The sequence below is a fragment of the Ictidomys tridecemlineatus genome, chromosome X, assembly GCF_052094955.1.
Source record: "Ictidomys tridecemlineatus isolate mIctTri1 chromosome X, mIctTri1.hap1, whole genome shotgun sequence".
In the NCBI taxonomy this organism is placed as follows: Eukaryota; Metazoa; Chordata; class Mammalia; order Rodentia; family Sciuridae; genus Ictidomys; species Ictidomys tridecemlineatus.
Genome location: NC_135493.1, coordinates 24,746,775 through 24,769,630, shown reverse-complemented (window position 1 = coordinate 24,769,630; position 22,856 = coordinate 24,746,775). Strand labels below are relative to the sequence as shown.

The window sequence follows — 22,856 nt, the reverse complement described above, 5'->3', positions numbered from 1 at the left end:
ATTGTGTGGAGGATCCATGAATGTCAATTACATTATGTTAGATGATAGTATTGTTGAATACTATGCCTTTGATAATTTTGTTCAAACCTTTTCTTAATTGCTAAGAGAAGGGTGATAAATTTCCAACAATAATTATGACTTTGTCTATTTCATTTTTCTTTCTTCCTATCATTTGCTGTTTTATTGATTTGTACATGTATTTCAGATTGCTATGTATTATTTTTATCAATTTCTTTATTTTCATTTTTTTCTTTTCTTTTTATTTGTTCTGTTTATATATATGACAGTAAAGTGTATTTTGACATATTATATATAGAGTATAACTTTTTTAAAATGAATTAATCTTTTATATAACATCCGTCTCTTTGATAATTTTCTTTACTCTCAACTGCATTTTATATTTATCTACCTACTCTTGCTTTCCCTTCACTAATAATTGCATGACTTCTATTTCATTTTCAATTTGCCTATATTGCTATATTTGAGGCAAGTTTGTTTTGTAGGCAGCATGTTATTTGATTCAATTTTTAAAAATCTATTCTGCTAATAAGTTTTAATGGATTATGTCAAGCACATACATTTAATATAATTAATGGCACATTAGGGCTTAAATGTGCCATGTTATTATTTTATCTTTTTATTCTCTCTATTTTTTCATTCTTTATTTTATTACCTTGAACATTACTTACAATTCCATTTTGATTCATTCATAGTAATTTTTGAATATCTCTTTCAAATGGACAAAAAGTGCAAATGTGTGGGTATTTAAATGGAAAATAGAAACTTTATTATTCTAACTTTTCTCTCTACCTTCCCAGTTTATAATTGTCTTTTCCTCTAAATAAATTTGGATCAACATTAGACATTATTATAATTTTTGCTTCAAATATCATATACAATTTTAAAACCCCAAGAGAAGATGAAAATCCTATTTTACCTGCCCATGTTCTTAATTTCATCCTGTATCATGGCTATTTGGTACAGTAAATGTGGGTAATATGACTGAGAAACTATGATAATTTTTTGATTTAATTTAATTTGAATTTTGTTAGCCACATGTTAATACTGGCCACTGTATTGGACAGCACAGAAGAGGGCCTGCATTTAAAAGGAAGATAAATGCTGATGGTAAAATATGGATTGGTAAAGAATGAAGCTGTGAAAAGAGAGCCAAGTTAGGAAATTATTGCAAAATTCCACTTTTGAGAAGACAAGAGTCAGAACCAGGACAATACTAGTGGAGGTAACCTAAGGTTAAAGGTCCAAGAGACATCTCAGATTAGTTATGAATATCCATTTATTACCTTAGATTTCTGCAGAATACAAGTCCAGATACAGATTAGGTCAGTCCCCAAGATCTGAGGATGAAATCAAAATCTTGGTCTTCTATGTTCTTGTTTGGAGACTCATTGACAGGAAAAAAAAATGTACTCATAGCGAGTTTGAACATGTTTACAAGTAACATCACTATTTTAACTTCTGTCACTCTTATATTTCATTTGTATTAAATGTCAATATTTTGCTTTAGAAAAATACACAGCACACAATGCTATTGGTATGATCATATTAAAGAAATAGTAAACTTGTGATTTTCCTGTCAATACTACACACACAATTGTTTATGAAGAAGAGAATAATAATCTACTTCCAAGCTAGTTTATATTGTTGGCAGAAATCAGTGACCTGAGTTTGTAAAAATGATGTTTCTGTTTTCTTGCTGGTTGTTGGCTGGGGGCGTCCCTGTCAGTACCTAGGGAATATTATCAGGGCATAGCCATGTTTACCTCCATCTTCAAAGTCATCAACAGACGCTTTCTCTTGTGTCAAAAATACCTCTCACGTGCCAGGCACAGTGGCACCTGCCTATAACCCAGTAGCTCAGGAGGCTGAGGCAGGAGGATGAGATGGATCATAAGTTCAAAGCCAGCCTCAGCAAATGAGTGAGACCCTACAAATTTAGTGAGACTGTGCCTCAAAATTAAAACTAATTTTTAAAAGTGTTGGGATTGTAGTTCAGTAACTAAGAACCCCCGGGTTCAATTCCTGGTTAAAAAAAAAAAATACCTGTCACATTTCAAATTTTGTTTCTCTTCAGGAAGGTATCAGTGTTTTTTCTTTATTATTATTATGATGATGATGATGATGATGATGATGATGATGATGTGCTGGGGATTGATCCCAGGGCGTTGTGCATGTAAGGGAAGCACTGTACCAACTGAGCTATATCCCCAGTCCTACTTTTTATTTTTAATTGAACCAGGGGTGTTTTTCCATTGAGCTACATCCTCATCACCCCCCTTTTTTTGAGACAGGATCTTGCTAAGATGCTAAGGCTGGCCAGGGACATGTGATCCTCTGCCTCAGCCTCCTGAGTCACTGGGTTCACAGCCCTGCAGAATCAATGCATTTTAAGAGCTCACCAGATTAGCTCAGGCTGAGCCCAGATAATATTTCTATTTAAAAATTAAGTGATTTTGAGTTTTAATTGTATCTGCAAAATATCTTAACAGTATCACCTAGGTTGTTGTTTGTATTTCTGAGAGAAGGTTTATGTCCCAGGAAGCAGGGATCCTAGGACTCATCAGTATTCTACTACCACAGGAAGACTTTAGTTTATTTTTGGCAAAATGGAACAAATTAAAAATGTGCATAGTCTATGAAACAGCAAGTCCGTTTCTACATTTTAAAGTCTGGAGTAGTTATCCCATGCACATAAGAAGATATTATTTTTAAGAATGTATTACAAAATTATTTGTAATATGATAATTTGGAAAGAACCTAATTGTCCATTGTTAGAATACTATCTTAGTCTATCTGTGCTAATAGAACAAAAATACTACACACACAATTGTTCATGAAGAAGACAAATTTATTTTCTTACAGTCAAGGGGCAAAGATGTTTAAGATCAAGCTTCTGGCAAGTTTGGCTATCTGGTGAGGGCTATTTTTTACTTCCATTTTGTGACTTGTTGTTGTATCTTCTGAGACGGAAGGAACGCTGTGGCTGTGTGTTCACACTGTGGAGAGTGAAAAGGCTAGTGAACAGAATACTGCATGAAATGTCTTTTATACAAGATTTAATCCTGTTCATGAGGGAGAAACCCCAGCTCTTAATACCAGCACATTGGCAACACCTGAATTTTGGAGAGCACATATTTAAATCATAACAAGTATAACATTGTGTAGATATTCATTTAATTGATGATCCAGTGATTAAAGTGAACTGAACACATGCACATATGTATCATCATGTCTCATATATATAAGGTTGCACGAGAACATAGTAAATTGATAGAGAAATTCAGCATATCTTTTGGGTATATTTTTAAAGTATGGAAAATTAATATAAATCATTCAATATATTATAGATAAAGGTAAATGTATGGATGAATGAACTCTTGAGACAGCTCTACATCTTACTAACTTTGTACCTTGGTCAATTTGCTTAATAATTCCTATATAAAATGGCCCTGTATAAAATATTAATCACATTGAGGACTAAATGAGTAAACTTTGGAAAATAGTAATAAGTGTGTCTAGCACATGCCCAAAATTACTCAAGTGCTTGTTAAGAAAATATAAATACTAACACTATAAAATTTAAACTAGACAGATGCTCAATGAAATAGGAAATTGAGAATTTGTCTCTAGGGAGGTGAGATGGGACTTTATCCTCTTCAAAGGGGGTTTAACATCCATGATTTGACTTCTTTTTTATAAGTGTAAAACCATTTAGAAATAGTTAATTCTAGAAGGTAGAAATGTGAGGTTTTATTATATTTCATGTACATTTTATTATTGTAAATATTAAAAAGTCAGAAACCACATTCAAATTACCACTAAAAATTACCACTATAAAAAATCTGCATCCTTAAAACTTAGTGTTAAACTATATCATATTTAATAGTCTTTCTAGATCTATACAATTTTGTCATTCATTAATCCTGCTCTTGGCCACATATTCTAAGGCAAAAAATAAAAAATAACAATAAGAGGTGAAAAAATAAATCATCAGCTTGATTTATCATTTCCTTTTTCTTTATAGGAAGTGATATTAGAAGAAGTTTAATTGGCAATACAAACTCTGAAAGTTAGTCACTTCTCCCATCTGATTTCCCATAAGCACAATGTAATGCAAAGTACATACCTTGTACCCCAATTCTTGACATTTATAATGTCAGACTAATTACTTTTATATGAATTATAATTTAAAGTATTGAGGTTAAAATTAAGTTGTGGTTGTTACACAGATATGAAGTTTTGAGGGGTTTTAAAAATGCCTAAATATTCTGAAAGAATGGTAGTGAAAAGTTATCATTCATTTCTCAATTCTCAGCCCAGAAAAAAAGGAAAAAATACAACAACAATAACATATACTGTTGGTGACTGCAGTGTTCTGCCATTATTTTGACTTGTGTTTTTCATTTTGAAACAGGGTGAGTCACCCATAGAGAGTTATAAAGTAAAATAAAGAAGATTCAAGATTTTAATAAGACATTACCTTAAGCTCCTTGCATTAAAAATAGTTTATCTTTGTCTGAGTGCATGTATTTATATATAAGAACAATCTCACAAAGATAGAGACCCCTATAAAAAGGAATAATAATAAAACCTCTAGCAGGTGAAGATGAAATAATGGCTACTACTTATGTATATTGATGTGACATAAGTATCATTATTCTGTTGAGCCCATGAAGGTCAACTATGTGTCTCTATCTAATGTGCTTTCTCAGCACAAGGTTCTGATACTATTATGATGTTCCTGCTCCTTTGCTTATGTAAGATGCTTTTTAAATGTGGATTATTTCATCCATTATCTCAGTCTTTTATCTAAAGGAATATGTATGCACTTTTCCAGAAAATAATGTTTTTTTTCACATTGCCAAAGTTTAAACTCCTAGATTGGTTAGGCAAGGGAGACTATTATTGTTATTCAATTGATGATTTTGTCCATATTTGTCTATATCACTGAGTAAAATAGTCTTATCTCAATTAATTGGCTCAAATACTTACAACTACATCAAGTAGCTATTATTGAGTGTATCAATATTATGATTAATTACTTAATAATACCCAGTGAAAAAGACAAATGAGCAATTATTTTTGTGGTACTGGTGATTTAACCCAGGAGCACTGTACCACTAACCTACATCTCCCGTCCTTTTATTTTTTGTTTTGAGACAGGGTCTCATGAGACAGCTGTCCTCAAAACTGGTGAATTACAAGCATGCACCACTAAGCCTGGTTAATTGAAAAATATTAAGTATCATATCTCTGTTTAGCTCTATATTCTCAATATTAAGTGTTTGTGATAGCTAATTGAGAAATCATGTATTGTTTTTAACCCTTTTTAAGTGAAAGTGTCTAAATTAAAGATATTTTATGTTTAACCCAAGTGAGGTATACAAGACAGATAAATTTCTATGTACTAACAGTGCTCAATATTTTAATACTAAGTGAAATAAGCCAGTCTCAAAAAAGTCAAAGTGAAATGTTTTCTCTGATATGCACAAGCTAACAGGGCAGAGGGAAAAAGAGATAGAGAAAGGAAAAAAGGAAGCGGGAATTATATCAGAATAGAGAAAAGATCAAGAGAATGAAGGAAAGGGACTGGGGAAGGGAGGAAGATGAGGAAAGAGAACAGTAGAATGAATCTGACCAAACTTTCCTATGTACATACATGAATATACCACAGTGAATCCCAATAGCAAGTGTATTCACAAAACACTATTTTTTTAAAAAAAAGTCTAAATAAATTGCAGAAAGATCAGTAGGGAGAGGAGAGCAGGGGGAGAAAGGAGGAAGCACTGGGGACTGAATTATAGCAAGGATTTTCCATGCTTTTGTGATTATGTTAAGATGTATTCTAATGTTATACATAACTAAACAGAATCAATGAAAAACAGTGCTCAAGGTACCAGTTTCAATGCATGCACTGAGCATTACACAGTGCTTATGGGAAATCGGGGAGGGAGTGACTATTTTCAGAATTTGTAATGACAATTTAACTAATATTTCTAATTTTAAAAATTGATGAATTTATAAAGTGTGCTTTTTCCCTCTCTGTAGCTACAAACCTAATGCATCTTCATGGAATTCTATGTGACTATTTTCTTTTTGTCTACTATGTATAATAAAACTAAGAGTCCCAATTTTTGTTAGAGGTTAGATTATCAGTTCAAGGCCTCAGATATAGAAATGAATTGAAGTGTTATGGCAACCACTGAAAGTATATGTGGGTATATTTCAGAGCTAAATCCCCTCTCACCTTTAGAATTATAGTTGGGAATGTATGACTAGGTAAGATTAATGGACATAGTGGTGTCAAGACACAAGATAAAATTATTATAACATAATAAACATAATTTTTTCAGGAAAAAATGAATTTTAAGAAACTGGCTAGAGATCAGAAAAGAAAAAAACACAGATTATTATAACTGATAGGTATGGGATCATGTCTTCTCTTTTCTCTACATCTAAGACAGGGACATTTATGTCATTCTTCCACAGCCTCTTTGAGGGAGTGCTTATGTAACTTTCACATTATATGTCCAATATTTGTTTGTTTGAGGAGCTGAGAAGAAAAAGAAAATCACAGTTATATCAGATATTCATGGTAAATGGAGTTCCGTGATCAATTTTGAATGTGTTTTTTTTATTCTCTCTCTTTTTTTTTGTCTTTTCCACTTATACCTGCTTGTCCTTCTGCTTTTCTTTTCTTTTTTTTATTGTTGGTCTGGTTTCTCTTCAGATTGTATAAATCTTTCGCCTTTTTCTTTATTCTCTCTTAATGAGAAATGCAGCTAACCTCTATTGCAATTGTTCTGTCAAAAGGACTCCATGAACTTCAATGTTGCATTAAAATGAATTTTTCTTATCTTTAACCTATTTCAGTTTATGCTACATTCAACACTAAACCACCCTTCCTTCTTCCTCTTCTCCTCCTCTGACCTCACCATGCCTTTAAAAATGTAACTTCAGCTATAATTAGTAACAAAAACAGCATGGTTTTGGCAACAAAACAGACTGGTAGACCCATGGTACAGAATAGAGGACACAGAGACTAACTCACAAAATTAGACGAATGTGCCAAAAACATGTATTGGAATAAAGATAGCATCTCCATCAAATGGTGCTAGGAAAACTGGAAATACATATGCAACAAAATGAGATTAAACCCCATCTCTCACCATTCACAAAACTCAACTCAAAATGGATCAAGGACTTAGGAATAAAACCAAAGACCCAGCATTTAATAGAAGAAAAAGTAGGCCCTCAACTCCATCATGTGGGATTAGGCCCCAACTTCCTTAATGTTGGGTGCAGAGCAGGCTGAACTGTGTTGTCTGCAGGGCAAGCTGAACAAATGTTGGCTGCAAGATAGCCCACACACTCAAACCCCCCTCTATCTGTTCCTTTATCACCTGTTTGCGTCAAGTCTGAACATTCAATCCCTCTCAAGGCTGAGCACTCAACCCCCCCTGGGCCAACAAGGCAGCTTGCAGACCAGAGGCCCCATTAGATTTGGGCTATAAAAACTCCCTCCTGCCAGGCCCTCCTCTCTCTTGCACTCTCTCTTGCTCTATTTATCTTTCTTGCATGCTCTCTCTCTCTCTCTCTCTCTCTCTCTCTCTTGCTCTTGCTCTCTCCCTCTTCATCTCTCCTCTCCTCTCCTCTTCTCTTCTCTCTCTCTCTCTCTCTCTCTCTCTCTCTCTCTCTCTCTCTCTCTCTCTCTCTCTCTCTCCCTCTCTCCTTCTTTCTTTTCTCTTTGTTGCACTGGTGCAATAAAGATCTTTTGGTTGCTCTGAGTGTTGTGATCACTTTTCTTTCACTTAATAAGACTCCTGTGGCACAAGAATTAAAATAAAGAATCAATAAATGGGATGGATTCAAACTAAAAACTTTCTTCTCAGCAAAAGAAACAATCAGTGAGGTGAACAGAGAGCCTACATCCTGGGAGCAAATCTTTACCCCTCACACATCAGATAGAGCACTAATCTCTAGGGTATATAAAGAACTCAAAAAGCTAAACACCAAAACAAAAACAAACAAACAAACAAAAAATAATGTGTTTTTTTTATTCTCTCTCTCTCTTTTTTTTTTTTTGTCTTTTCCACTTATACCCAATCAATAAATGGGCCAAGGACGTGAAAAGACACTTCTCAGAAGATGATGTACAATCAACAAATACATGAAAGAATGTTCATCATTGCTGACAATTAGAGAAATGCAAATCAAAACCAGTCTTAAGAATTCATCTCCAGTCAGAATGGCAGCTAATATGCATACGAACAACAATAAGTGTCGATGAGGATGTGGGGAAAAAGGTACACTCATACATTGCTGGTGGGACTGCAAATTGGTGCAGCCAATATGGAAAGCAGTATACAGGTTCCTTGGAAAACTGGAAAAGGAAGCACTATTTGACCCAGCTATCCCACTCCTCAATACTACAGACACACAGACACATTGATGTTTATAGCAGCACAATTTACAATAGCTAAACTGTGGAACCAACATAGATGCTCTTCAATAGATGAACAGATAAAAAAAATGTGGCATATATATATACATACAATGGGATATTACTCAGCAAAAAAGACAATAAAATCATGGCATCTGCAGGTAAATGGATGGAGTAGATAATGCTAAGTAAAGTTAGCCAATCCCCAAAACCAAATGTTGAATGTTTTCTCTGCTATAAGGAGGCTGATTCATAGTGGGGTAGGGAGAGGAAGCATGGGAGGAATAGATGAACTCTAGATTGGGCAGAGGGGTGGGATAAAAAGGGAGGGGGCATGGGGTTAGAAATGATGGTAGAATGTGATGAACATTTTTATCCAAAGTGCATGAATGAAGACAGGAATTGGCAGGAATATACTTTGCATACAACCAGAGATATGAAAAATTTTGCTCTATATGTGTAATAAGAATTGTAATGCATCCCACTGTCATATAAATAAATAAATTGATAGATAGATAGATAGATAGATAGATAGATAGATAAAAATGAAACTTCAGTCTGATATGGTGGCTCTTGTTTGTAATCCCAGCAGCTGGGGAGGCTGAGGCAAGAGGATCATGAGTTCGAAGCCAGCCTCAGCAATTTAGCCAGGCAGTAAGCAACTCAGTGAGACCCTGTCTCTAAATCAAATGCAAAAAAAGTCAGGGGTGTGGCTCAGTTGTCAAGTGCCCCTGAGTTCAATCCAGTATACCCCCCCCCAAAAAAAAACCAAATTGTACCTTCATTGAATTTTCCACTTCAGTTAATGAAAGAAATATTAGTTACTAATGACTGTTTAAACATTACATAAAACATATAAAATACTAATCCCAGCAGCTCAGGAGGCTGAGGCAGGGGAATCATGAATTCAAAGCCAGCCTAAGCAATGGTGAGGTGCTAAGCAACTTAGTGAGACTCTGTCTATTTAGAGGCTGGGGATGTGGCTCAGTGGTCGAATGCCCTGAGTTCAATACCTTGTACTCTCCCCCCCCCAAAAAAACTTTATAAAATGTTAAGGAAATCCACTATTATGCAACCCCTTAGAGAAATGCTGAAATGTACTGTTAACATATTTGTATATATTCTTTTATATACTGTATGAGTTTTCATTTCCTGCTCCTCCACTTTTCAAAGAAAAATGGAATTGTAATTCACATATTTGCAATTTACTAACTTCACCTAAAAATATCAAGGACACTGTTCCACATTAGTTACACAAAGAACTATTTTCAGTATTTTAACAACAGCATAATATTCCATTGTTTGGGGAAGTGTTTAACTACTTGAGCCCATTTGTGGGCACTCTTCCATTGTTGCTTGCTACTTCAAAAATCACTCCTGCATTCAATGTGTGCCAAAGCATAGCCTGGAGGATTTGAAGAACATTCTTTATGAACACTGGCTTCCATCTAAAAGTAACAGTCATACTGTTATATCTTAGTTTTGTGGCAACAACTTTTCTCAGCTTTGTCAGAGACACTGGGTTTTTTTTCTGTTTCTTTTCAGAACACTGTCAACATTTCTGATATGATAATAGCACTTTTTATTTATATGACTAATGTGGAGTTATTTTATTTAAATATACTTTACTGACACTTCCAGAAAAATCCTACGAAATGGGTAATTGTCATTTTGATCAGACAATCTACTGAATTTCTTAAGCTGATTAGTTTTGCACATAGCCAGAACTCTCACTAGACTTTCATCTCATTTAAATTAAAGTCCAAGTTTCTTATACTGGACTATAGGACTACATGATGTGTCTTTCTAGCTTTCTCTTTTTTATTTACTTTGCTCCAACCACACTCTTCTCTTTTCTGCTTTTCTAACATACCAAGCATGATTCCACCTCAAGTTGTACACTCGGCTGTTACCTTTGCCAGAAACCCTCTTCTCTGGCATTGCTGTGTGGCTTATTCTGTCACTTCTTTTAGATATAAACTCAAATGTCAACTTATCTACTTGACTTTCACTAACCAGTTTATTTCAAATGGAATTTGAATTTTTGTACCCTATTTATTTTATTTTATAAATTAGCATTAGCAAACATCTAATATCTTATGCATTTACTAGTTTATCTGTTTATTGTCTACCCTGAAGATCAGAATGTAAGTTGGTTGAAGGCATGGTTTGCTTGTTTTATCACTGCACTATCTTTGATGCCTAGAACAGTACCTGATATACGGCACACACTCACTAAATTATATGCTGAATGAGTCAAGAAATAAAAATAGAAATGTATCAGATCAGTATTTAATATGTTAATTTCAAAATGGAACATCTCACTATTTTGTTGTTTCTAATGATTATTTTAGTTGCGTTTTTTGGAGTTTTTATAGTCATAGCATTTTAAAATAATTATAACTACTTTCTATTTTCCCTTACTTAGATCTAATATTTTGATATATTTACTAATTGTTATAGCAAGAATTTTAAAAACAATATTAAGTGCTGGGTGATTTGGGGAGTCCTTGTTTTATTCCTTATTTTGAAAAAAATTTCTCTGATGTTAAGGATTCTGGTGGAGGTTTGAAATACATACATTTACCCATACACACACATTTACACACATACTCTTAAAATTCATACTTTCTACTTCCTCACAGATTATTCATGAATATATGATCTTCTCATATGGCTTGTAAACAATATATTTTAATGCAAGATTTCTCAAGAGTTAATTCTCCTTATATTCAAGAGACTAGCTTTAACATTTCCATGGTATAGGTTCCTTTTAATGCACTGATCAAATTCGGTGTTTTGTTCTCTTTTTTGGTAACAAGATTGAATCCAGGAGCACTTGTTGAGAGCCTGGCCCAGTCAGGATGATGCCTGGCGTTTGCCAGAGAGAATGGTTAAAAGATGAAGCCAGTGAACCATTGAGATGATGATTTGAGTTAAGCTATATATAATTGCTGTGATGTTGGATTGATTGTATTGTATATTTGACCTTTACTGTTGGGCAATGGGGGGCACCTGCTACTTGGGGGTTCTGGAGAGATTGGACGGAGCCTGGTGGAGGGAGTGTGTGGTGTGTGCAGTACTGGTGAGAGTTGGGGAATAAAGAGTTGCTGTTTGAATTTACAGCTCGGTTATTTGTGCCCAGCCAGACTGCGGTAAGCACTTAACCACTGAGCCACATTCCCAGCCCTTTGTTACATTCTATTTAGAGTCAGGGTCTCACTGATTTTCTTAGGGCCTCACTAAATTGCTGAAGCTGGCTTTAAACTCAAGATCTTCCTACCTCAATCTCCTCAGCTGCTGAAATTACAGGCATGTGCCACTGTGCCTAGCCAAATTCAATATTTTTAAAGGGCAAGTTACATCTACTTAGCTATGTAAAAATTGATCTCTTTTTAGTTTGTGTAATTCAGCCAATTTGGATAATATTATGCTGGTTTTCTACAGAAAAGAGTAAACATTTTCTGTTGTATGCTACAAAGCAATTCAGAATTAAATATTCCTTGAAAATGTGAAACAATAAACTCCTGAGACAATCAAGCCTGCATGTCTTTTTATATGTTTCTGCATGTAATAACTAGGATGAAAACACAGATTTAAGAATCATAATTTCAACATTTTCTAGGGTCAATGGTTCAATCCAGTTTATATCTTCATGGGAAATTTTATTTTCTAATTTTTTCTTTTCAGATTTTACATTAAACTTCCTAATAAATAAAACTGAGATTACTACATTTTTTCATTTCTAACTATTTGTATTTGCATTTATTAAAATTACAATGCTGAGGAAAGGAGCATCCTCCCCTTAATACCTCCTTTGTTCTTTCACAACTTGGGAAATTTTTCAGAGACCTGTATATGAGGCATTGAGCTGGGAATCCAAACATAGGGTAGTAGCACCAGGTGATGAGGTGACGTTGCACCTCTATGAAACTGCCAGGGCTTTGGCATGGCTTCAAGGAATGCTGGTTCCAGCAGGGTGTTGGTAGTACAGAAAACATCTTAGAATATTAGGATAAATGATCCAGAAATATTAGCCCTGAAGTTCTTTTTGAGCTGGGTCTAACTTTTCACTTCTCCAAGAAAATATGAACAGCTGAGCAATGAGAAAGTCTAATTAGTGTACCAATTTGAGCAGTCCTAAGTGGTCATATGCAAGCATTTAAGGAAAATTGGGGGGGGGGGGAGAAAATCAAAACCATTGTAAGTATGATTGAAGAGTTATTTTGTCGCCCAGGGATTTTAAGATATTGACATTTGGTTATAACAAACCTGTTTTATTTTCTTTCTGTACCTTTTTGTCCCCAAAGCTTTTTAGTATCCTTGCTAGCTGCTCTGTTTTCCCCTAATAGTCTCCCAAATTACCTTCCTATTAGTGAGATATACAGCAAATTCTTCACTGAGTATATTCTCCTAATGTCACATAGGCAGCTTAAATTCAACATGTCCCAAGTTGAAATGATCACCTTCCACCAGTGTCCTCTATGCCTGTTTTTTTTCTATATTTATTGATTGTCACTATTTATATTTGAGCCTGAGCCTGAATTTTCATTTAAATTCTTTCTTATTCTTTACTCTTCATATGAAATACCAAATACTATTTGTTTACTTCCCCCCATTTTTCTATTAACTTTCCTCCTCTGAACACGCACCTCCAATAATTCAGTTCAGATTTTCATCTCTTTGTCAGATTTTCTTCAATGACATCTGATGCATTTCATGTGACTTAAACCAGAGTGCAACAGGCCAAGAAACCTTAACAAGGTCCAGGTAAGTATCTAATAGAAAGTAGTCTTATGTGATGCATCTCCATATATTTGAGCCTAATCTCTAAGTGCTCTCTTTCTTCAATCCAGCAATATTTTAAATACTTGCCCTTACATCCTCATTTTTTTAATCTCTGTCTCAGAACCTATGTATTACTCATATCACAAATCTAATGATCTAGCCTCAGTGGTTTAAATGAAAGGATCCAAATCAGATGGATATTTGATTGGCAATCAACACAGAATTTAATGACATATTGTTGGCAAGGTTGTGGTCACTCAGGCCTGTATACATTATTTATGTGAAGATAAATTGGTAGTAAAATTTTTGTAATTTGGTAATGGCTATTAGCTATGACATGAACTTAACTCCTTGACATAGTAATTCCATTTCTAGAAATTTATCCTGCAGGTAGACTTAACACAAGTGCACAAGATGTACTTTCAAAGTAACCACTGAAGAATATGGCAACAAAAAAATACCAATAACATTGCTAATCAAAGGTATAGTGAATATATTCCAACCATATAGCAGAATTCTATAAAATAAATCATTAGGTACATCCATGGAGGAAGCAATTTCTAAAATTTTGTGATTAAAAAAGCATAGCTATGTACAGTTCATGTTATAATTTGTATGCAAATTACATACAAACATACTTAAGAGATATATATAGACTTAGTCTAAATAGTTACACACAAAAATATACTGGTGGTGACTTATGGCAAGAGACTAGGGATCCCAAGTTGTGACACTTGATTTTTATTGTGCATTTTTTATACATTATGATATTTTGATCATGTGCATACACCATTTTAAATTGATATTAAAAAAACACAAATAAAAACCAAAATTGTAAGACTTGATAGATGTACTTCAAAACATGAGAAACAGCTTCATATGTAAAATGGTATACATTTATGCCTCCTACTTACATTGGAAGTAAACATATATATAAGTACTTAAAAGTACACATACTTTAGTGTAAATAAAAATGCACCTAGCCATCCTAAATTATACCAACTGTATTAATTATTCAAAATATTATTTAATCTTTTAACTTATAAACATGTTTCTTTTTCAAAACCAAATGTACAAAATAATGTATGCAGAGCTGATGTTCAAGCTTCAGCTTTTCTCTTGGAAAATTTTGACTCTGGTAAATACATTCCTAGTAGGAAATTCAAAAAGTGTACATTTAACCATTCAAAAATTTAAGTCACACATAGTTACTAAGATGCTGAACACATTTTATTTGTTTTTTTTTTTTGCAATACATCACATACTCATAATTGATTCAGACCAAAGAATTATCCATGTACTTAACACAAAAATGTAAACATCTACTCTTGAGCACATCTTCTGGTCTTTCACTGTAAATGGCTACCTTGATGGTGTTAACTGAATACTACAAAATGTTTATCTTTTAAAATACCTGATTGTTCTGCCACACATAAGCCAGTTTTGAGTAGCTCTGAAAAGCCATAGCATAAATGCCACCCAGGAAGGTAAACAGAAAGCAGCTTTAATGAAGTCTGAGGGTTTGGGGTGGTGATGCTCAACTTTTACTGAATAATCAAAATTTTTGACTAATACCAAACAGTATTGTAATATTCCTTAACTAAGATAATACATTTTTAAAAATCATTTTATGCACCAATGAAATACAATCAACAAATACTGAGTTAACAACATCCCAATAAAATATGCTCACAATGGTGGCAATCTAGAACTTCAGCTGCATTTTCCAATTGGAGTAAGTCTATATCTTCAGCCCAGCCAAAAGACACATTTTTAACGCACATTTTCCCCAAATACTATACATCTGAAATGTGTAAAGGTCTGAATATGTTATGGAAATACTGGTAAAACTAATGTACCAAATGGTATTGAGAGTAATGACTATATTAGCCTAAAGAAAAATATGTAAATCACTCAGCAAAAGAAAACAAAGTTTAGCCTTGTATGAGAAAGCAGAAAGTAATGCTTTAGGCAAGGTGCAGAAAAGTCTTAAAGCCAAAATTTGAGTGCCCAAACCACCAATTTTGTGCTCTTTCTTTCTCTCTGTCTAATGCACAAAGCACAGGTAAGTTAATTCAGGTCCACCTGGAAGACAAAGGGTAGAGTTACCAGGACAAATACAAAATTAAGAAAATTAAACAGAGCTCAAATGTACATATGCCCATTTTCAGGACAAGGTGACCATTCTTAACTCCAGAGGCCTGCATAATGCCCATGGAGGCCTGAAGGGAGAGGTCCCCCAGCTACAAAAAGCTTCATCTCAGGCCAGTTGTAGCAGTGAGTGTAGAGGGCATTGGGGAACTCCTCCACACCACCAAAGTAATTCACCCAGAGTTCATCACGGTTGAGCCAGCCTCTGCCACAGGTGAGTTTGAGCTTCCTCCCTGTGGGTCCCAGAAAAGAGTCCAGGCTGGCTGAGGCCCTCTCTTCCAGGAACTTCTGGGCACGGATGTCATAGAAGAGTAGGGAGCCATGGCCTGTGCCCACAGTGACTATGTGCTGGTAGAAGCTCAAGGAGCGCACACCTGTACCGCCCTCTCTGGAGCACAAGGGCCGAATGTTCTGCTGGCGATGGCGGGGATCCAGGAAGGAGACGTGAGACTGGGAGCCCACCGCGTACAGGGACAATTCATCACAGTAATTCAGGCACACGTTTTCTCGGCAGTAGGGCAGCCTGATAGACAGCAGCCTGGATAGGTGGCTTCGTGCTTTCCACAGGTGGAAATAGCCATCCAGGGACACTGCTCCCAGTTCCTGGTTCTTGCCGCTGAAGGCCAGGGCTCGCACTTTGCGGTTACTGGGGTTGCTGCTGGCCCTGGGGATGGACTCTATGTCCTTTGGATGAATGTGGGTGTACAAGGGAAGAGACGCATCGTTGTGCCAGGGACTGCTGCCAATAAACTTGTCAGGGTCCACGCGCCACAATGCCATGGTGCCATCACGGGAGCCACTCACAGCCACGGTGTCACTCATCCAGGCAATGGCAAAGATCCAATCCCTGTGCCCATGGCGGTCACCCAGGCAAACGGGGTCCAAGGTGGGCAGCTGGTAGACAGCCAGACTGTTGGGATTTTCGCCCCCGGTGGCCAGAAGTGTCTTGGAGGGATTTAATTCAATGGCATGGATGCCGCAGGTTGGCTGATCCCGGGTCAGGGCAGGCATCCGGTCCCGCATCAGGGGGATGCGATTGATTTGGCCAGACTGCACGTCCACCACAAAAAGCGTGTTACACTTAGTGCCACACACCACCTGCGTGGCGTTCAGCCACTGAGAAGCGAAAACCTTGTTGAGGGTGCCCAGTGCCAGCAGGCGCTCAGTCAGTAGCTCGGGAAGCCTCTGCACCGCGTAGTCACGTAGCTTGCCCTCGAAGCCCGGGAGCCAGGCGCGACCCCACGCGCCCACCGTGCGGCCCTTTAGGTAGTGCACCAGCGATCGAAGTGTGGCTGGCCGCTTCTGCTTCTTGGGCAGCAGCGGCCCCTCTCCGTGCCCCGCCGACATTAAGCCCTGGGACGACGAGCTCCCCGCTCCAGCCTCGAGCGCGGACGCTTTCCTTTTCCTGCTACCTGTTTGCTGTGGGGCCATGGTGGCAGGCGGGCAGACAGCTGAGGTTGTGGCAGCGGCACGGCAAAGGCGGCGGCGCGTGGCACCAGTGTTGGCTGCAGCGGCGGCAACGGCGGGAATGGCAGCGTCTCCGCGTAAGCTGGAGCGCAGGGTCTCAAGTGCCAAGAGGCTGGGGCGACCGCTGGGCGGTGAGCCTACCGAGTCTGGGATGGGTTGTCAGCAAAGAAGGCGACAGCCAGGAGCCCAGCAAGGAATGCGCGGAGGGAGGGAGCGGTGCGCGGGCGACAGCGGCTGCTAGGGTGGCACGGATCTAGGCGAGGGCGGGAAGTGCGGTCGTCTAGGAGGTGACAGCGAAGTCAGCTTGGGCAAGGACTCTGCGGGGGGCTTAAGTCTAAGAGGCTGTGGCAGTGGGAGGGGCGGGAGGGCGTGGGTTGCGGGGTAAAGCTCGCCCAGCGGGGTGGGGGTGGGGAGGGGGCGGAGAAGGAAGAAGGAATGGAGCTGGGGAGGCGGGAAGATTCTTAGAGGCCCCGCTCCAGGACGCCCCAGTCCAAAACCTGGAGTTTCACTATCCTGATAATATCAGCCAACTAGCCTTAAAATTCCTACTTGAATAAATCTGAAGCCTAAAATACAATCAAGCACCGGACTAGAAGCCTTAAATGTGATCTGTGGGAAGAAACAAATGTGCCCCTGATGTAATTTTAGGAGACCCTTGGATCAGATTGCACTTGGTAAAGAACGGGAGTGTTTGAAAGTGGAAGGGACATCCCTTTCCTGCTAGTTCCTTTCTGCTTTTCCTCCTTCCTCAGCACTTCTGCTAGTGGTGTCTTAAATAATTTCAACCAAATATATATTTTTTTCTTCTTCTCAAATCAAGGTCGCTGAACTCATGCATCTGAATCCTTGAGGGATGTCTTCCAAATATAGACTGCATTTCCATCCAGGGTGGGATAGGAAACCTTTGGTCTGAGGCATCCTTGAGAACTTAGAAGGCTGCAATGCTGAGGGTGGGTGGATCTGTAGGCGGGAATGTGGGAGGGGTAAAGGGAAAGATATTCCTCTGTGGTGTTTTTGAACCTCAGAGCTGAGCTGGAGGGAAAAGAGGTCCAAGAGAAACATACCTTCCTCCTTCTTCAAGCAGGATAAGTTCAGCCCACAAAGTAGTCGCAGGAGTCCAGGGAGAGCTCCGTCCTCTGGAAGGCTCTCTGGGGCTTTGGGGCAGTTCCCTGGGTATTCACAGGGAATAGCTATCCTCAGTCACAGATGGTGACTAAGAACTTCCAGAGAAAAAACATGGGCACAATGGTGAGGTGAAGATATTCAGAGCATGGGGTTTGCAGTTTTAGGAGTCAGATGGTCCATATCTGTTCTGCAAGTTCTGTAAAGCCAATCTGATAGCAGGACCAAACCAGGGCAAACCAGGTTTGCACAGTGGAGTCTACATTTGGACACCCCTCCAAGAATTCAGATGCAGGAGTTAAGCTACCTTGATTTGTATAAAGCACTGGAAGGCTGTGGGCTGGTACCTAATTTATATAAGCCTAATTCTCCCTCCAGAAAAACGTGTTGCCGTGGATGAATGTGATGGGTGTGGGGCATGGGGCTGTGGAGTGAATTAATTTTTCTCAACAATAAAAGATGATTATGAGGGCAGGGGTTCTGTCTTAGTGGTAGAGCTTTGGCCTAGGATGTGCAAGACCCTGAGTTGGATCCTCAAAACCACATAAAAACAAATAAATAAATAAAATAAAGGTATTGTGTCCAACTACAACTAAAAAAGGAAATAAATAAATATTTTTTAATAAAAGTTATTTATGAAAGCTATTTTGTTGTTGCTCTTTCCCCTGTCGCTAGCTATCTCCATTTTTGCCAAGTAACCTCAAGTGCACAGACTTCAAGTACAAAATCCACAGGTCTGTCACATCACTCTAATCCAGCTGTTATTCGGGTGTCACTCCCTCAACATTCCTCCACAGGTATGATGCCTTTTCAAGAAGAGTGTGCAGATAGTGAATAGGTTGCAACCTAGCAGGGAAAAAATTGCAGACTACTTCGTTGAGATGTTATTAATGGAGATTAACTGACCAGAAAGTCCTTTAACTTTACTTAACTAAGATTTCCTTCTGTATTTAAATTCTAACATTAAAAAACCTGATATTATATGAGACCCCATGCATAGTTTTTGATGTGGTAATAGAAGAAATGGCTGAAAATTTGGGGACTATTACCTATTTGGCTATCTGTGTGTGTACTCTACCCAGATGCACACCCTTTTATTTGTAAACGTAAATGATGCTTACATCATCAGCTATTATTATAGAGAGCCTATAGGTGTCATGGTCTCTAGAGTTGCTGTACTAAATAAACACTTCAAATGCTAAATGCTTTAACTTTCAGCCTCACAATAACTTTATAAGGTAGGCTTTATTTTTATTGTGATAATGTAAAATGAGAGAACTGAAGCTCAGAAAGGGTTAATGACTCCCCCCATTACACAGCTAATAAATAATAAAGTCAAGATATAAATCCCTGTGTGACTTCAACATTTTTGCAAATGACTACCACCATATGTTATTTGACAAATACTTTTTTCTGTTTATTATTCTTTAAAACCATGTAATCTCACCTATCATGGAAACTTAACAGATGTTATGTTTTGTGTGCTGTTGAAAGCTACAATTTCTAAAATGAATGAATAGTAAATGCAACTTATGTACATGCTTCATATGATATTTTAAGGCAAAATATGATTCTGAAACTTTTGTTTTGTTTACAGATTCTTTTCAATTAATATTTATAAGATCTATATTCACATCTAGTGTATTTTTTAATCTTTGGTAAAAATAACACCTATCTATAGTCCTGGTATCATGTCATCTTACTCTTTTGCTACATAAATATACACTGTTTAGGTATAATAATGTATTTAGGTATAATTCAATGTTCAGATGATTGTTTATATTGATAAATGAGGTATATTAATTTCATCTAGAATATTATATCTGAAATACTTTTTATTTGCATTTACAGTTTCAAAAATCTATGAGTGCTTTACTGAAAGACATACAAACAACTTCCAGAACAGAAGCAAGTAATGCTCGGAGATGCATAGATGTTAATATCAACTTTTAATTTTGAATTTTTATTTTTATCTGATTGCTTCCATTTTTAATAAAACACACTCCAAATATATAGAGTCATAAACATTTATTGTTGAAGCAGTGAATGAAAATTTTAGGTATTTGCATAGCCTCTTTCTTTCTTTCTTTCTTTCTTTTGGTCTTGGTGCTGGGTATGGAACCCAGGGACTTGCATGCACATGCTAGGAAAGTGCTCTACCACTGAGCTATATTCCCAGACCTCCACATTAGCCTACTGAAAGTCAGGGTCTCCATTAGGTGTTTAAAGATATTTTGTGATTGGGCTGGGGTTGTGGCTCTGTGGTAGAGGGCTTGCTTCACATATATGAGGCACTGGGTTCGATCCTCAGCACCACATAAAAATAAGTAAACTAAATAAAATCATTATGTCCATTCATAACTAAAAAATTTAAAAAATATATTTTGTGATATCTTCTTTACATTTGTATGTATAACTATTGTATTATCTTTATCAAAAAGTATAAATGTAAGACACTAAAAAATGAAATATAGTTAATAAACCTTGTTTTAAATTAATATATGGTAATGATACCATGTTATTTATAACAGACACAAGGCAAACTAGTCTTGAATGATTAAATTGAATAAATTTTCACTTAATCTCTAATTATAATACAGTTGTACCATTTCAAGCTGTGACCTTGTCAGTCTCCTAAGATAAGCTGCTGTGAATCTGTTTTGTAGTCAGATAGTCTTCCAAGTCTCATGATGCAGAAACTGGTAGAGATGACTCAGCAAACTATGCTTCCTCTTACAAAGACACTACCAAAGGCATATTCTGTTGAATGGAATGGAGTAAAAAAAAAAATTTATCACATTATTATTCTTACTAGAAACTGAATTACAAAGAAGGAGGCAACTCTGAATCAATGACCTTTTGTTTATAGCATACCTTTTTGTCTTCCTAAGAGAAAGAAATGTGTCAGAGCCCCAACTTGGGTGGGCTTTGTTTTATGAGAGGGTAGATTCAGTGTTGATTACATTTTATGGGAGGCACTACAATGTAGTGGTTAAAGAGAGCATGCTCTAGAGTCAGATAACATTATTTGAGTTGTATTTCTATAGCTTGATGGCTTTGTAACAGGGCTGGGTATTATATTCACCTTGCCTTTATTCCTTTATTTGTAAAATGTGAATAATAGTAGCATCCATGCCATGTGGTCACTTTAATGATTAAGTAAGATTGAATACACACACACACACAGAGACACACACACACATACCACCACATCATTGGGAACAGCATCTGGCAGATTATAAGCACCTAATACATTTCTCTTAAATCTTAACTGCATTCTCTCCTTTCCCTTATTTAACTTTATAATGGCAATGTGGTAGTCATGCTGTTGCTGGTTTTTTGTGCAAGCACAGATTCACCATTGCTACAAACTAGTACACACAAGGATGATTGATTTTTATTAAGGTTGACTATTTGTCCATGTATAGAAATCCGTATTCTCTTACCAATCTATAGGTAAATATTAATTTGGTAATAATGTACTGGAATAATTTTATAGTATACAGTATTCTAGTAGATCCTCAGTTTGTGAAAGGGCTCATTCTAAGAAAAAGCCAATACTGGATTCCTACTACTAATAGCTATGGATGTAAATATGTGCTCTGAATAAAGAATTGATCTTTTCCTTAATTTAGGGCATTTCTCACCAACTGATATAAAGTACTTAAATTGGATACAAGTGACTAAATAAGGATAAGGGTCATGCCGTGATACAGGTTGGTATGTAAAGGAAGTCCTGAATGAGATTATGCCTACAAAAATTGATTGAGAAGCCATTCTATTCCATGTTAGCAATGTTTTAACTGGGTATAGATACTCAAATATTATTTTCCTTACCTTTGATATCAGTTTACCCGTAACTCCAAATGCACAATATATGCCGATGAATCCTAATTTTATATCTCCATCCCAAACCTGCGAGTCCAACTTTCTACTTGATACTGTGAATATCAAAATAGAAATACAAATTCAACATGTATAACCTCAAGATCGTGATTTCAACTTCAATGTACCTGAACTTTTATTATTTCCTGACTTAATCAGTAGCATCACCATCCAGTCACTGTGCAAATTAAGTTCCCAACAATAATCTTTCACACATATCTCTTCCTTATCTTCAGTTCCAGCATTCTACCTTCTAACATGTCCTAAATCCATTTCATTTTCAACGTCTCCATTGCCACAGGGCTTTCCAAAACCACTATTTGGTCTTGACTGAAACACTACATTTGCCTGCTGAGTGATTTTCCTGCAACCAGTCTTGCCCTCTTGCACTCAATTCTACACACTGCAGCCACAGCAATGGTTTCCAAATATAAATATGCTCATGTCACTGCACCTATCTAAACAAACCAGTATTTGTCTATTGTCTTATGAGAAAGATCAAAATCATTAACACAAGCCTACAAGGCCTAGCATGGTATGACCTTTGTTCTCCTGCCACATTTCTACCTTCTCATTTTTTTTTCTGCTCAGGCCATACTAGTCCATTTGAATTTCCTTAGCACTGTTGCGTAAATAACTTCAGGCCTCAGATCTTTTTAGCTTACTGTTCTTTCTGCCTGGAATGCTTTTTGACTGTGGGTCTTTCCCAAGTTTTACCACCACCCCCCACACACAGATATCTGAACTTTTAATCAGAACTTTTAACTTATCCTTCAGATTTCAGATGAAGTGTTACTTTGTTGAGGAAATTGTCTTTGACTCCCCAAAACAGGTCAGATCTCTCTTCCCCTATTATATACAAAGATCATTTTAAAGTTACTTTTTATGGCTTTTAACGCATTGAAATTTCATTGTTATTTATATTACTCTTTGTTTAATAGGTCTATGTACCAAATGTGTGAACAAAGGCTCCCTGAGG

The 22,856-nt window shown here is 36.9% G+C and overlaps 1 protein-coding gene across 1 annotated transcript; it reads right to left on the bottom strand.

Moving 5' to 3' along the window:
- Window positions 1–13,977: 13,977 nt before the first annotated feature.
- LOC101971673 (DDB1- and CUL4-associated factor 12-like protein 2) lies at window positions 13,978–17,203 on the bottom strand. Its single transcript, XM_005319329.3, has one exon. It carries the CDS (start codon window positions 16,832–16,834, stop codon window positions 15,440–15,442), a length of 1,395 nt encoding a protein of 464 aa, XP_005319386.2. The 5' UTR covers window positions 16,835–17,203; the 3' UTR covers window positions 13,978–15,439.
- Between the last annotated feature and the right edge of the window lie 5,653 nt (window positions 17,204–22,856).